The sequence below is a fragment of the Falco rusticolus genome, chromosome 15 (assembly GCF_015220075.1).
Source record: "Falco rusticolus isolate bFalRus1 chromosome 15, bFalRus1.pri, whole genome shotgun sequence".
NCBI classification, from domain to species: domain Eukaryota; kingdom Metazoa; phylum Chordata; class Aves; order Falconiformes; family Falconidae; genus Falco; species Falco rusticolus.
In genome coordinates this window covers 3,887,836-3,904,640 of record NC_051201.1, presented here as the reverse complement: position 1 = coordinate 3,904,640, position 16,805 = coordinate 3,887,836, and the positions used below count along the sequence as shown (strand labels likewise).

The 16,805-nt window shown below is 43.8% G+C and overlaps 1 protein-coding gene across 2 annotated transcripts in view; it reads left to right on the top strand.

The window, feature by feature from the left end:
- The window catches only part of CRISPLD2 (cysteine rich secretory protein LCCL domain containing 2), a 35,605-nt gene extending 20,290 nt beyond the window's left edge, over positions 1–15,315 (top strand). For both annotated transcript variants that reach the window (XM_037409386.1, XM_037409385.1), the window contains 8 exons: positions 558–618; positions 1,271–1,337; positions 2,314–2,444; positions 2,577–2,620; positions 3,538–3,610; positions 4,758–4,833; positions 9,602–9,735; positions 11,831–15,315. In XM_037409386.1, coding sequence (XP_037265283.1) covers positions 558–618; positions 1,271–1,337; positions 2,314–2,444; positions 2,577–2,620; positions 3,538–3,610; positions 4,758–4,833; positions 9,602–9,735; positions 11,831–11,885 — 641 coding nt within the window. In that variant the 3' untranslated portion in view covers positions 11,886–15,315. The remainder of the gene's footprint in view (positions 1–557; positions 619–1,270; positions 1,338–2,313; positions 2,445–2,576; positions 2,621–3,537; positions 3,611–4,757; positions 4,834–9,601; positions 9,736–11,830) is intronic.
- The last annotated feature ends 1,490 nt before the right edge of the window (positions 15,316–16,805 follow it).

Genomic DNA, 16,805 nt, shown 5'->3' with positions numbered 1-16,805 from the left:
CCCATCAGCAATCAATGTATTTCCCATTTAAAATACTCAGCCCTCAACAGTTATACCCTCTTGGCAGCTTTTGTGGGGGTTTTAGTTCATTTCCTTTTTATTTCATGCTTGGGAAGATTTCTGAAGTTATTTGTGGAGCTGGAAGTACTTCCTCCGTTTTCTAACTGCTGCTAATTAAAAGAGACTTACTGTGACAACAAGGCGAGGCAAGCCAACGCATCCTTTTCAACTTTATCTACCAGCATCTTGAGAGTCTGTAATTAAATGGAGAATGAGAGCTCTGGCTGCAGACCTCAGGCTGTAAATCAAAGCCTTCAGCTGTCAGATCTTTCTTCCTTGCTAATATTTCCAAAGACACCTGTCGCAGGTGAAGGGCTAAAGAGGCACAAACCGCTCCAGGCTGGGCTGGGCTGGGCTCTGATAAAATTTTAATCTTGCTGCACCAAAGACCTCCAGGAAAGATGCATGGTGGTTGCACATCTCCATAGCCCGAAAGCAGACTGTGGCAGTCTCTTTCCTTTTACAACTATTGATTTATTTTATTGTTTTCTCCCCAGCACAAGTCATTACCTGTGAAACCAAGATGAGAGACAAATGCAGAGGCTCAACATGCAACAGGTAGCATTTTACTGATACTTCTTGGAGCTCTGCAGGAAAAAGTGGCCTAAAAATGATGCACTACTTACATAGTATAGCCTCTCTCATATTTGCATTTTTTGTGACTACCTAGACAGGTCTCTCTTTTTTGTTTGTTTGTTTTTGTTTTTTGTTTTTTTTTTAAAAAAAACCCAACAAAAAAAACAGCCTTAATTTCTCTTAATACAAAGTCTTCAGCCAAGCCTAGAAATAAGGTGACTCAGTTTATTTCATTCAGCCATGATGACCCACAGTTTCAGGGGTCCAAAATAATTTAATACATTTTGGCAGAGTAATTTTTGAGCCCTTTTTAAGCACTCCGCCACTGGCCAAGCCAGACCAAGAATTCATGGCTTGTCCCCTCCCAGCCAGTCAAGAACTTCTGGTTAAGGTTTCTGCAAAGAATGGGACAGTTTATCACTTGGAGAAAAACCAAATCCACAGAATCTAAATATTGGTCAGGCTTTTAAGGAGGGGTGGAGAAACTGTTTCAAAAAGTAGCTATTTTGCAATCTTGTTTTTAAATGGAAGAGTTACGTGAAATGGATGGAATGACTATTAAATGAAATAGAGTCAAAGTCTGTTTTTCTTGAATTGTTTTTTTGCCACCCTCAAAGATATATATCTTTACTAGGTATTTGTGCCCAGCTGGCTGCTTGTACAGTAAGGCAAAGATCTTTGGAACATTTTATTATGAAAGTGTAAGTACCTTTTAATAGCTCATAGATGTAATTTTTGGGGAGTTAGCAGTAATAACAGAAATGGGAAATGCCAGCAATTCTAGTGTAATTTGGCTTTTCAGATTCCCCAGTTGTGGTGTGTAAAATAGCACTAATAAAGATGATCTCTATTTTCCTCATCTTGATGATAAAAGGAAGAAGTCTGGAAAGGCAAAGTGATTCCAGACGTGACTTGCTCATGAATGCCCTTAATATGCAATGAAACCCATGGCAAGTGAGGGATGGGGATCACCAGCCAGCTCTCACAAAGATCTCTTCTGTAGTGTGGGCAGCTGTCGTGCTGAACAGAAACTTGAGATGAAAAACACCGCTAAATGTTGTAACCAAATCATATTTCGGGCTGATTTGCTGGATCTTGAATTAGCAAGATCGTTTATAAATAAAGCATGACACTGTTTTCCCATCAAACTACTTCTGGGGTGAAGAAAAGTTGAAAATAAAAGGGTTTTTATTGAAAAGCATGTTTGCCCTCCCCGTTCTCACTGTTGGTGCGTGACTGCATCGCCCATGGTACATCTTTGCCCTGCAACTTCTGTGACTGCAGACAGCCACCTCCTCCAAGTGGTTTCAGCAGAAATATTTTGGGTTTGAATATTTTGTTGAGAACTGGAAATATTTCATACCAGTCATTAATTTCCAATGCTGCTTTTCTTCTAAATTGTATCTAAATGTATGGTTTTGTTATTTTAAAAAAAGCTTGCCATTCAGTGAGGCAGCGCTTAAAACAACAATAATAATGATAATAAAAAAAGAATAAGGCTGTGTTGGAAGAGTAAGATTTAACAACCAGATTCCAAAGGAGTGTACTCAGCTTCTTTTCCATTTGGCACTTCGGTGGTGGTTTCATTTCTTCTTCATTTTTCGCACAGCGGTCGGTCAGCGTGGCTCTGTGAATGAGATTTATTTCACATGCTATTTGCATTTATGCTCTTGTCAGTCATCAAGCATATGTCGAGCTGCAATTCATTACGGCATCCTGGACAATAAAGGAGGACTGGTTGATATCACAAGGAAGGGGAGGACACCAGCTTTTGTGAAGTCTACCAGGAACGGTGTGGAGTCTTTTAGGTACTACCTTCATGAAAAGTATTTGCTTTAAATATAAGTAGATGTTTGGTCATCTTTGTTACTCATATGTAGACATAGTGATTCAAGTAAGCTTATTTTTTTAATAGATGTTTTCGTTTGCTTATTTTGCAGGAAAAATAAGCCTTCAAATGCATTCATGGTTTCCAAAGTCACAAGTAAGTTTTAAAAGTTGAGAAGAAACCCTGGCTGCTAATGGGGTACTTGAAAAGCATCGTTCCTTGCAGCGCTCTTTCATTTCAAGGGGTCATATCAAATGGTTTAGTACCACAGCTAAGCCCTAGAGTGGTGATCCATCACCTGCTACGGGCAATTCCACCGCCAGCCACCTCATTTTTCTGTGGGGATCTAAGAGGAAGGTTCAGAAAAAGGTGATAATGGGCCATTTCCAGCAGCATCTCCTGGTGGTGGATCGTGGCCGGGTCCAGGCATCAGCTGCAGTGTCACAGGCTGCTGATAGCAAAGTGATGGAAGCTGAGGCATCCTTGTATGAAGGCCTCAGTCTAGTGTGAACACTGTATAAAACCTGAAAAAAATAGTGGCTAAGATAATAGTGTGATAGTATAATGAAACACGTAATGCATACGAGATCAGTTTCTAGCAGCGAGCCATCATATTTATGGTGAGCATGTAAATAAATACAGTGGAGTTCTGCTTTTTCAACAGTTTCCACTTTCTGAATATCTTTGAAAAATTCCTCCTCCTCATACATACAATCATCATTTTGATTAGATCCACTTGACCTACTTTCAGGGAAAACCATAGGTGTCAGGTATTGGGGTGCCACTTCTGGAGCTGTTGAAAAAAAACATCGTCTTAGGGAGCAGCTACTTTTCTTCTGCAAGCTGTAACATTTTCAAGGCCACATTGTAGTGTGGGAGCAGCATTTCTGCCGGAGAGCTGGTCAGCCCTCTCCTGGGTGCATGCCATGGGTAGAGGAGCGAGCAGCTTTCCTCCTTGTGCCCTCAGCTGGACATGGGTCTCTCCAGATGTGTTGCGTGACTGTGGTTTGTGTTCTCCGCAGCTGCCTGAGCTGTAGGTCTAGTAATGTCCCTCTCCATGTTTATCTCCGCAGCGCAGACGCTGGATTGCTATGCTACAGTAGCTGAGCTGTGCCAGTTCAAAAAGCCGGCGACCCATTGCCCAAGGTACCACAAGCCCATTTATGTATGTTTTGGGTCCCCTCACTCCAGGAGGGACGTAGAGGGGCTGGAGCGTGTCCGGAGCCGGGCAGGGGCTGGGGCACAAGTGCTGTGGGGAGCGGCTGGGGGAGCTGGGGGGGTCAGCCTGGAGAGGAGGCTCAGAGACCTGGTGTCTCCGCAGCCACCCGGCAGGGGCTGTGGGCAGGGGGTCGGCCTCTTCTCCCAAGTAACAAGCGACAGGACAAGAGGAAACGGCCTCAAGTTGCACCAGGGGAGGTTTAGGTGGGGCATTGGGAAATATTTCTTCATTGAAAGGGTGGTCAAGCACTGGAACAGGCTGCCCAGGGAGGTGGTAGAGTCACCATCCATGGAAGTGTTTAAAAAATGTGTAGATGTGGCGCTCAGGGCCATGGGTTAGTGGTGTGCTTGGCAGCGCTGGGTCAACGGTTGGACTTGATGATCTTAAAGGTCTTTTCCAGCCTAAGTGATTCTATGTTCACCTTAAACCTGCTCAGCTCCGAGGAGGGCCAGCTTAACAGAGGATGCTGAGGTCCCCACACCTGAGGGCTAGCAGGGACGGAGCTGATTTTACCAGATGAACTGGAGGAGGGGGTTGGGAATGGCATGTTTCCTCTAGCCACCGTGCTTTTCTTGGCATCGTGAGAGAAAATTCATGTTATGTTCTCAGACTGCTTCAGTGACATATCAGGCTACGCAATCCCATTTCAGCACACCCCTATATATATGAGCGTGCGACTTTGCACTCTGAATTTGTTCTGCTGCACTTGCTGGGTTTTGGATGTGGTTTTCCTTTCCACCTTAAAACATGGAAGAAGTTTGTTGTGCAGGTGTAAGTCGTGGCAGGGCAGGGGGCCACAACCATGTGCAAATACTTATGTGCACAGCGTTGTGCAGAAATACGGGTCCTCCCGTTTGAAAATGTCATAAAAGACCAATCCCTCTTTTCCTGGTCTGAACGCCTCTATTTACAGTTCTGCAGTAACTACCAAAAGTCATCTGAGGGGAACAAATAATTAAATTCGCTGTTGCCACCTGCAGACCAGATGCAGGCACTTGAAATCTCCCAAGAATGCAGCTTGCTTTCCTGTTGAGCCTTGATATAGAGAATAAATATGAATAAATTGTTTTCTAGGATTTATTGTCCAGCCCACTGTAAAGATGAGCCGTCGTACTGGGCCCCGGTGTTTGGCACAAACGTTTATGCAGATGTGAGTACGCTCCTTCCCCCGGTGACCCTGCGTGTCGTGACATCTGTGTCACAGGGCGGGGGTCATACACCGCCGTTGAGGGAAGAGAATCAGACTCTCCGTGGTCACTGCCACGTGGGGGTGGGTAGATGGAGATGAAGGAAGAAGCAGCACCAGCAGTTACCACACCAGGCTGGGGCCAATGGGCTTGGGGAGCCCTTCCACCCTCCGGCACCGACTTACTCGTGGGGACTTGGTCGGGTCACTCAACCGCTCCGTGCCACACGGGCGATGCCTGTGAAACCGCGGTAGCGCTCGGCCACCTCAGCAAAGTGTTTTGGGATCTACAGATGAGCACCAAGGGCTTTCATTACACACTGTCACACTATACAGTTGGCAAAAATAGACCTTCTCCCCCCTCCCCTGCCCTCCTCTTTCTGGGAGCTGAACAGCGTTTCTGAGCGGGCAGGACAGAGTGCAGAGCAGTGGAAAGAAAGCATGCGAGCTGGGTTTATTGGTTTGTTTTTCTAAACCCTGCTCATGGGGATGAGCAGAGACTTGATGCTAAAACTAGGCAAAGAGTCATTTTTTTGAAATCTCTTAATATTAGGCCTCTAAAAACTGGGTTTCAATGTTTTTCCATTTGCGGGTGCTTTTTTATTTTCCCTTCTCTTTTTTTCTTTTTTTTTTTTTCCCCTCACTTTTTTCATATTTTTTTTTTCCATCAGAGGTTGAGTTTAGAAATGCCAGCTCTCTGGCGGGCGAGTAGCCTGTAGGAACGTGCTTTTTGGAGGCCTGGGGGAAGCAGCCGGCAAACTGTAGGGCCCCCAGCTTGAGCTCACCGTGGAGCTTTGCAGACTCCTGAGAAAAAACATCCTGCAGAAATGGTACAATCATTTGGGACGAGTAATTTTGAAAGCAATTTAAAAAAAAAAACCACCACCACCCTATTTTTTATTTCACTTGAGACTAATGTTTTCTAAATGTAGAGTTGCACAAACAGGTTAGCCTAGACCTGCAAATTCATCGGGCAGCTGCCGCCCCGCGGTACCTGCCTCTGTGCGTGCTCCGACCCTCAGGAAATGGGAAATAGTTTTCTCTCTTTTACTGAGCACAAATTTTCTTCGGGTTACCCCCGAACGGGGCCTGCAATTACAAGGGAATTAGGTGAGGACCAGCATCCCGGGCTGGTGTTGTTTCCTGATTTGTACTGACGCAAAAGGATTAGTGTCCTGCAATGAATCCATTTCCTCCTGTACCCCCTGGGTATTGTTTCATAAACCAGGGCATGTACTGCCATTTGGGAGGAAAATAAAATAGAAAAAAATAAAAATATTTGGCCACTTCCTAGAGGGTTTGGTTAACCTTTTTCTGGACGACTGTACTAATAGGGTGATGCGAGTGTAATAAGGAAAGCATTTAGTTTTTTACGAGAGTGCGAGATTGGTAGCAAAGCAGGTGAAACCAGCTGGGGAAAAAAAAAGTTTGAGGTGGCTGTGAAACACGCTGCAAAGGGGATTTTTGGATTAATACAAACGTGGATCAGTACAAAGAGGGACCGATGCTGAGAAATGCTGAGGCTGGAAAGCTGACAAGTGAAACACGCATGCCATGCAAGGAGAATTTGGGAAAAGGCTTCTCCCAGGGAGCATGGGCTGTGCAGGATGCTCTCCAGGAGGGGATGCTGTGAATTAACCTGAGCCCACAGCTGAGGATTAATTAAAGTGAGCAACCAGCTGCATGAGACCAGTGCTGGTCTTCTGGGAGGGCTCTTTGGCTTCATGTCTAGGGGGGCACCTTCATGGCCCTGGGGCGACTTCTGCTTCAACTATGTCATCTTAAATACGTTGTCTAAAAGGAAATGAAGCATTTTGCCCATGTCCAGTTTGCACTCCCTGCAAGGTGCCCTCTGGCTTTTTAGCACCTTCTCCAAAAGGTCGATTTGCTAAATGCTTTTGCAGGTGAGGAGCCGATGGTCCAAGCTGTGATGGCAAAATACTTGGCTAGTCCGTGTAGTGATGTGACTCACTGTGCTTCTGGCCCAAGGTAGCATTCACATTTACACCATCCCAGCCAGGCATGTGGAAGTTTGTTTTGCCATGAAGAACAAAGAAATGTGAAGAATTGGCAGTTTTTGTGGGATAATTCTGATTTTTATTCAGGGGGCATAGGAGCCATTATCTCCATTTCTTGTTAATGGGTTTTTACCCACTTTAAATGCATTCTGATTGTTTTTCGGGTTTTTTTTTTTTTACTCATCGTTATAAAATTATCTTGGATTGTGTATTTATAAGATTATCTCCTGGGTACTTCTCTTGGCTTAAAGCACAAAGAGATATTGGCAAGCTTTGCTTTAAAAAGCAGTGCAGGGAATTGTTTGTAATGAAATTAGTAAGATGATGGAACAGGGACATAAAGGAGCATTAAATTTTGGGGTAAATGAACAAAATGCAAGAAAATATGCTACAGGAAAAGCTGATGACCAAATCCCAGGTCTTTCCACTGAATGGCATTACTTTTTGGTGAGAACAGACTTGCTGCCATCATGCAGGGCTTGCAGATGGAAGCAGCACAGGGAGAGCATCTCCAGCATCCTCTCAGTGCTGAAATTAGGAGCCAGAAGCAACTGGCTGGGGAACAGAAAATTTGTTGCCCCTTTTCCCTCGTAGCACATTGCAGTGAAATTCTTTACGCTGCCATGTAAATGAGGAGGAAAATAAATAAAGAATAAGGTCTTTGAGCACGTAATTGTGTCTAGGAAATAAACCCTCACCTCTTACTAATGAGGACAGGACCATTTCTGGGGTGATGCTGGAGCTGTGTGAACACCTGAGGGTCTTCATCGAGGCTGTAAAAGAGCTTTTAAGTTTAATGAGACACTTTTGTCATTTGTCACTCTGACTGGCTCCTAGTGTGACACAAGACTGCAAGGGAAACCCATCCCCATCCCTGCTCGAAGCCCTACAGAGCTAGGAGAGAAACAACTCTCTGCGCTTGAGATAAGGTCTTTCATCCACACTTGTGGGGCAATTGGTTGGAGGAGGATAAATCACCTGCAAAAAGAGGCAGGTGTTTATCACCAGAGCAAATCAAGTCGGATGGCTCAGCTCTCAGGAGATACAAATTTAATGATTAAACTAGTCATACTAATGAGGAAAATACGAGTGATTAAACTCATAGCCACCGACTGTTGCTAATGGCCCCCACTGTAGTACTGTCGTGTTATGGTGTGTGCCTCCCAGTCCATCAGGAAACGCTCCCAGAGCATCCCGAGGGGCTGTGCCACGGAAAGCCGTTGCGTTGTCTGTGCAGCTGTCATACTTCTGAATTTGAGGGGAAGGCCTTATTCTTGTAATGTCTCATCTTCTAAAGGCTCTTCAATCAGTTCATCAAAGCAAAGCCTGGCCTGGGACAGAAGAGGGCTGTAATCCAACAGAGTGCTTAGAGGAGGGTGGGGGTGAGGCAGTAAAAAAGCCTGTTGATCAAAGCTTTTAGTAAGCAGCAGAACAGCAAGTCCTGGAAAAACCCAGGAATGCCTTGAAAAGAACAGCTGAGGATGTCTCCCAGTGGAGAGTGTTGCAAATGGATTCAGGACAGTTTAATTTTATGAGCCTATTTTAGATTTACAGATTTCCCACCGCATGCTAGGGTGAATTCACAGCATATCTTCCAAGCGCAGTGTTCGCTGGCTCCCTTGGCCATATATAGAAGCAAAATACCAAACTGGCACTCCAAACCCAGAGGGCTGCCAAGAGATAGGCCATCCAAAGTGATAAATATATAGGGGGCAAGGCAAACCTGCCATATATGGCTGCTAGAATGAAACGGCACCATCCCTATCGTACGTACGCAGCGGGAACGTTTGCCCTTGTCGCTGGTTTTGGGGTACTCCAGTTTTTAGTGATCAGGGAGTTTATGGGGTTGGGCTTTTCACCTGCTGCCAGTCCCTGTGCAAAGCTGGTTTTTGCTTTTTGTTATTCCACCTTGCTGTATGTAAATTCCCTAGAATCCACTCGATGGCCAAATTTATACTATGCCTAAGCCTTCTCTGCTTTTGCTGTCTTTTCTGGATGCTTTGGGAGCTTAGTCATCAGTTGTTGGTGTTTTGTGTTCCTCCAGCAGCTCTGACTCTGCACATCTCGGAGAGCAGGGTAACGGCACGATGTGCAATCGAGAATCTTTAGTCTTTTCAGAAATGTTAATCTCCCTGCGTGCTTGGTGTTGCCTTACGGGATAATGCCTGTCCAAAAGCTACATCAGCTCAACGGGTGCAGTCTTTCTGCTTTTCCTAGAAAGAAGGATGTGAACTGTCCTGAATAATAGGAGATCATTCACCTTCCTTCAGGAAAAGTGTCTCCTTTTCAAGCAACGGAGTGAACAAACTTTGCTGAGGTGGCTGGTCACTAGCAAAGAGTTTCACTGCAGCGGTTTCTGTGGTGCAGACCCAAGAGGCGCTGGCTGGAAGGTTTTCCTCCACTCAGCTTTGGCCCTGGGAAATCTCCCAGGTACAGCTCCATCACAGATGGGAACGGTGGAAGGGCTGCTTCTCCTCTGTGGTGGTGGTGGATCGTCTTATAGCCAGGGCTTATGGCATACCTGCAAGATCTGGTCCACAACATCTTTTATCCCTAGTCTGTCCGTAAGAGGGACAAAATTGTTTCAGGATGTTTTTAATTTAAAAAAAAAAAAAAATTCTTGGTTTTTCTTGGTGCTTACAGAGATAGGAAATCTCCAGATGTAAAACATAGACTTCTAGTTTATAAGTAAAAATAATTAACTATTTTTTCAGAGCTCCAGTATCTGCAGAACTGCAGTGCACGCAGGAGTCATTCCAGATGAAAGAGGTGGTTTTGTGGATGTGATGCCTGTGGAAAAGAAGAAAAATTATGTTGGCTCCTTAAAGAATGGCGTCCAGTCTGAGAGGTGGGATGTTTTTCCTTTGTAGTTTCCTCTTATTCTCAGCTGTGTGTTCAGATGTGCGTCAAAGTCCGCAGACATCAGCTAGAAAGGCTGGTGAATTGGAAATATGTGACCTAACAGCGTCACTGTGAATTTTGAGACCCAAATAAATAGAGCGTGTTGTCCTGCTCTTATCTGCCACGGCTGAGGAGCTGCTTTCAGATCGGTGTGAAAGGTAGGAAAGATGGTTGAGCCTTGTCTTGGTTTATTACAGTACGAGTCCATATTAATACATCTTGTCGTGTGTGTCTAACACATTAAAAGATAAGCATGGGTATTTTTGCAGCTTTCAGCCGGGTCATATTTTGAGGATTATAATTGCGATTTCCATTCAGTTCTGGGGTGTGGGATGCACTTGTATTTGTTAACAAATTGCCTCTATTCTCTTCAAAAGAAGCTGTTAAGAATATTAACTCTTCCAGCTGAAACCAGGACAGAAGCATAAGTAAATGAACCTCTTGAGAGACGATCAAACAGTTTTTGAAGGTCGATTTGTCACCCTTGTAAATTTTTTGTAGTTTCTCTTGGGCCAACCTTGCTGTTTTCAGTGAATAGTTGTAGATCAGTGCTTCCAAAATCCCACACCTCTGGATGATGGCAATGATCAAGTCATAACTCATTCAGTCCTTTCTAATTTGAAACTTCTGTTTCAGTCCACGATGTATTTTTTCAGATACCAGTGTGATGGTACTAATTTCTCAGGGCTATCTTTGCAAATGTAGCATTCCCCACTGTTATGGGGAGTTTGGTCACTACTAACTACTAACTAATAACTCTGTCTGCTCTATGTAGTTCCTCTTTTATGATTACCACAAGAAATCCAAAAAAGTTTGCTGTTTTTATTCTAATACTGGATAATCCAGGATGCTGTAGAGCATCTCACAAAACAAAAATAAGACCACAACAGGAAATCTATAGGCATTAAATACGGGCTGCTTTAGTAGAGATCTACCAGGGCCAGCGTTTTGCAGTTCTGTGATTTGCAATTCGATAGATTGGATTTAAGTGTCAAACCTCCTATCCGTATGAGTTTTCTTCTATCTCTGTCTTGCTTTCCCTTACCTTTTACACTAACAGATAACTTCTTACTCAGCGGGCAAACTTTGCCCTCGCTAAGAATAAACCCCACTGCTAGCAGTGACATGCAATATGAGCGCCTGGTGCTGATCTGGGAGGTGAGGGAAACCAAAGACGTTCTCGCAGTGGGGATGAGCATGAAGATTTACAAAGTGTTATTTACACTCAGCAATAAGGAGCACCTTCATACTGTGAGATTCACCAGAGAGTGAAATAGCTTTTCAAAGATCAAGGTGAAAACCTTACCCTTGAGGACACTGGAAATAACCTTTGGTAAAGAGACATACCCAAACAGGTATGGGACAAGGCTGCCTTTAAAATTTACTGAGCCTTTACCCCTTCTGGAATGTTTATTTTGCAGGAATATGACATTTTGCCCCTTTCCTGGGGTTCTGCAGCCCAGCAGGGCTGAAGAAATAAGGGCTGGTAACAGAAACAGCCCCTTTTGCCCCCATGGACACAGCCAGCCCCAGCAGCTCAGAACTGGAGCTGGTGGGGACAGCTCTGCAGGTTGAAAATGAATATTTGTATTTATTGTCATTTAATGCGAGCTGATCTGGCTGCTCCCATTGCCAGCAGCAGGAGACGGGCCAGACAGGCCCTGGGAACCTGCCAACCTATTTGACAACTGTTTTTTAGGAAAACATGTTCCTCTTTACGCCTGAATCTCTGCATAAGGGAGCACAGTGTTCCTTGGATAAAAGCTACCCTGTAAGAGAGGCTGTTGCTTCCCAACTCCTTTTGTTGGCATTAGCACTGTAGATTTGGACTGGAAACATAGAACAAAGGTGAACTTGTGGATTTGTGCCTCTTCTTTTTCATCCTGTCCCTTTCTCCTGCTCCTGATAAGGCGACACCAGCCCAGAGGCAGTGTGCTACAGCAGTGCACCCAAAAGAAATTTGAAGTTGCCTGTAGCTGAACTTTGGGCCCTGTGGCACCAACATTTGGTTCATGAATTTTTTTTTTTTTCTTTTTCTGCAGCTTGAAGAATCCTTCAAATGGAAACGCTTTCCGAATTTTTGCTGTGAAGCAGTAAATTCCCAGGGAAGGTGCAAGTTTCTTTGGGAGAGCACTCTGTTGATCTCTAGAGACAGGAAAGCTCCTCTGATGGCATCAGCTCTGACCGTACCCTCCTTGCCAATCTCTTTCAGGGAATTAAAATAGGAAAAAAAAAAAAAAAAAAAAAAAAAAAAAAAAAAAAAAAAGGGAAAAAAAAAACGAAAAAAAAAAAAAAAACCACCAGGTTCTGACTCAGCTGTTTGCATCTCATCGCACCCGTTCAGCGTTGTATCTTTCTGTTTCGTGTTTTTGTTTCTCTCGGGGCATTCAGCAGTGATAAACTGTTCTAACTTTTCAATTTGCAAGAGGTGTGCTACACAGAACGGCGGTGGCTCAATGTACAGCAGACGTAGGGATCTCGGCCTGGCCCTTGGTAGCGTTTTAGGGTGTGAAGCTTCTGCTGCGATGGGCATGAGGACGTGCACTGCTAAGCAGAATCAGAAGTGAGCAGCTGTCCAGGCACTGGACCCTTTTGAAATGAGAAACTGTTTTAAAAGTTGCATCTTCTGGGGAGACGCTGGGCTTTGATAGAGTGTTTTTGTGTATGTTTGATGTTTTCTGTGCAAAAGAAGGGAAAATGTGGTGGTTTTCCCAACGAGTTGGCATGCCCCAGCACTCCTGTGTGAGGCTGCTGGGGCATCACACCAGGCTACGTTGTACAATGATGGTGTCGTGTTTGGGGAGAGGACGTTCTTGTTGGCTGGACATCAAGGTGTTTTGGGGACTGGAGTAGGGTGTGAAACGGTGGCAGAGATCCTCACTGCAGAAAATGAGGCCACCAGATAATCCAAACAGCAGGTTCAGTGTTTGCTGGTCAAACATTCACAGGTATTTTGCTGGTCTGGCAACCTATGAGAAGTCAGTGAACCGGGGCTCCTGTGCTGGCATATCTCATCCTATACTATACGTCATTTCAAATAAAATTTCAGTTAAATGCAGTGTATTGTTTTATACAGCAGTGCTGGTTGTTTTCTCTGTAGTAGTTCAGTAGTGGTAAAGTTAATCTTGTTTCTGCTAGGAATGGTTGCACCCATAGGAAGCGTGTTCGCCTCACCTTTGTGCAGCTCTTTGCGGTGGGTGCAGTTGTGAGACTTTAAAGTGATGGCATAAACTGGGCGAGATGAATTTTTCCCCTTTGATTTGTGAAACCAAGAGATCCCCACTTTCCGTGTAATTGCGGTGCCCGTCAGCATCTGATATCCAGGAATGGTGTGTTTTGCAAAACCCGTCGGTGTTGTAATGATGGTATTTCCTATTTTGTTATTTATGCCTCCACATGCACCCAAATGCATTTCAGAGCCAAGAGAAGAGCCTAGCCTGACCTCCTCCTTTAAGGTGGGAGAGTGTTCTCCGCTTTATGTTGGAAATTATTCTCTGCTTTATGTTGGAAATGAATTTTTAGATTTGGTCTAAACATTAATCTGTCTGTCTTTTGATGCACAGACACCAGTCACTTCATTAGTTATAAGAAGGCAACGCAAACTTTTAAGTTCTTCGGTTCTTGTAAATGCATAGTCCTCCTGCTCAGTAACTTGGTTGTAATATTGTGTTACAAACGGGAAAGTATTTCCCTCTATTTGGCAGATGTCTCATAGCTGCTCTTATGCTCAGGCTATGTTTGGTTTAATTTAGACAGATATAAAAACGTTCAAGCTGTTTCAAAACACAAACCAAAATTGTCTATATGATTAAGCATTTCTTTAATTCTGTAAACACCATGAAATCGGCAAGGAAATTACATTTCTCATTCAGTTTGTCTCCCTGTTGGAGTTTGTTATTCTGTGAAATCTGAATTCGGAAAGAGACCTTTTGTAAAATATGAAATTGGAGCTGCTTTGCATCATCTCCGAAAGCGCTGCACAGAAAGCCTGCCTTTGGGGGGGACAGAGAGAAATGACTCTACGCATCGTCTTTGTTTCTATAGTATCATCTTCCAAGGTGTACAATATTTGCTTTAGATAGGAAATCTGAACTGTTTTTTTACTTACTAGGTAAATTGGTGTTCAAAACAGCTGGAACATATCTTAGAAAAGCTGCTGGTTGGAAGCGTTTGAGATCTTGGCAGTGAGATAAGGCTTCCCTGTGTCTGCCCACGGTGAATAATTATGCTATACGTGGCCTGGTTCAAGCCCATTAAATACTGCAGCGTGAGGCTAGGACCATCACGGGCCAGATGGTAGTCACAGTGCAATTTATTGAATTGGAAGGAGCAAGAGATGCAGTCAGGTATTCTTCACGGGGACTGCAGGAGCACATACAATGCCTTCATGCTAATAGGATCCCACCTCTGACGTGCTGTCCGTGATAATTGCGTATGCTGCAAAACGATGGAAAAAAATGTAAGGACTTTTGCAGAAAAGTCCAGGGGATTATTGTGGGCACATAAAAATCCAAACAGATTGGGGTGTATCTACCTGACGAAAGGGGGGCAAGGGAAGAATTATTATTCCAACAGAAATATCCTAAAATGCTTCATTTAAGTTACAATTGTGTATTTTTATCTTCAGCCAACTGGTTTGGATTTTGGGAAACCGATATTAATTTAAGTCTGTATCTGTTTATTTTTATATTTGTTGTACAAAAGAGAAATTGTGACTTTACTACACAAATATTATTTGAGGTCCTGGGTGCTATTAATTTAAACATACCTCCACCAGAATTAGGGGTGAACAGGTCCTCCAAGGCAGTCATGATGTATCAATTACTTGCAATCATGGGTGCTAGCTATTCATATTATAGGTGGGACAGTACCAGTTTTTAGCCAAATATTTACTGATTTTATTTCTGATACCGAAACATTTCTCAGCCTAATATATTTCAATGCAGCTTAAAGATGCAGCACATCTTAATATCACCAGATCCGTTCGTCCTTAGACCCCAGCTCAGCAGATTAGTAAGCACGTGCTGGCTTGAAGCACCCAGGTGTAGTCTTACTGAAGCATCTGGTTAAAACCCTGGCAAAGCCGATGCTGCCTGGTGGTTCTTCTCCGATAAATTTATTTTTCAAACCAAGACTGCCAGCGCAGACACTGCCATTGCAGAGCATCTGGCCCAGCATAGCCAAATGTCCAGAAAACACAACCAGTGTGACAACCAAAGCACGGCACTTCCCCAGGTGCCGCTGTGCTGTCAGGTCCATTGGCTCCATGAGTATCTTTATTTTAAGATGTTCAGCCAACGGCTGATTGAGGAGTCTCCAGTTGGTTGGTTGTGCAGTCAAAATATTTAGGGCCAGTTCATAATTTGCTTTTTTTTTTTTTTTCTATGAAAAATGATGTATTTTACTTCCTATGTGTAAAAGTTTCTTGTAAATTTTTGTGTGCCTTTGCATGTTTTTTGAGGGGCCGTGTGTTTTGTTTATAAACTATAATTTTTTTTCTAAATGCAGAATTGTAAAATATCTTTTTTCCCCCTCCATTTTCTTTTGATTTCTGAATTATTTGTGAAATAAAACCTTCCCAGAATGAATGCTTCCCTTGTCTTTAATGTTCAGCCAGAGCCGGGGTTGTATTTAGAAAAGCTATTTGGGATTACTCCTGGGGACTGGAGTATTCCCTGTAGAGCCCGAGCGAGATTGAGATGTGCGGAGTCTGTTCCACAAACAAATAAATAAAACTGCCCCGTACCCAGGGATTAAAAGTCAACTTTTACCCCATCAAGAATAAGATGTATGCTTTCCTGAACCATCCTGAGAGCAAGGGAAAATCACTCTCTGTCTTTAAGTCCCCACAATATAAGGGCTGAAGTAGATTAAGGGGTTGGAAAAAGTGTTTAATGAAGTAGTGCTGCAAAATACAACTGAGAGAAACTGCTCCCCGCCTGACCAGGCTGTTGTTAAATGTACACACACACACCTCCCCCCCTTTTTTTTTTTTTTAAGATAAATGTATAAATATTTATTTTTTTTTTTAATTCCATTTGAATTTTCTCCAAGCTCCTATGTGCTGACAGCACCACAAATCAAACCGGGTTGTTCGATGGTAACTCAACACCATCTCGGTTAAAGGAGTGACAGGACAAGGTTTACAGCTCAGCCTCCAGGCAACGAGCACTGCATGGCTTTTGTCCAAAAATGTGGACTGAGCCACGGGAGGGAGTCCTGACTGACAAGAAGGCCATGATATTTTATGTTTTCCATTACATATACAACCAGGTCAACATAAAATATGGAGATGTTTGCATTACTCTGAAGCTGGCCTGATGTCATTATGGTTGAACAGTATTTACCTGACTGACAAGATAACAGCATTATTGCGCTGCCAGCTATTTCTGCGAAGTTTCTTGGCTAGTGCATGCCCTGCAATTACAAACTGCCCGTTTTACCTTGCTAATGCCCAATTTATGCTTGCTTTCTCCCAGTCTTACAGCTGCAAAAACATTTCCCTTGCTGAAAATGTTGGGGAAGATTTTCAGGAGCAGAGCTTAAAGGTAAGCAGAGAAGGGTATTCAGACTAATGCTCAGGGTCATGCTGAGGCTGCTCACACTGTCCTATTAATTGCAACAGTTATTTGATTTCCTATTTGGTAGCGCTGCGAAACGCCATGGCAAAAATTAGGTCCTGGTTGGCCTAAAGAGGAAAACAGTGTAACACCCGAAATTTGAGGCTGATATTCCCGTCCTTCCTGTCAGCTTCTGACCCTTTGACGCTGGTTCTGGTTTTGTTACCTGCTGTCGTCTCCTGCTTGAGCCATGTGCTTTATCCCGTGTTCTTTACCAAGGAAATGGTGTTATCACGGGGGCTGTGTAAGAGCAACACTGCAGGCAAAGCTGTGTCTTCCTTCTGTACAGCAGGTATGCACTCAGGTAAGTGAGGAAGGAGAGCAAAACAAAAAAGGTAAGAGCAAAATTTAACATACACCCCCCCCCCCCAGTTGGAGGTGGGATTCAGATTCATGC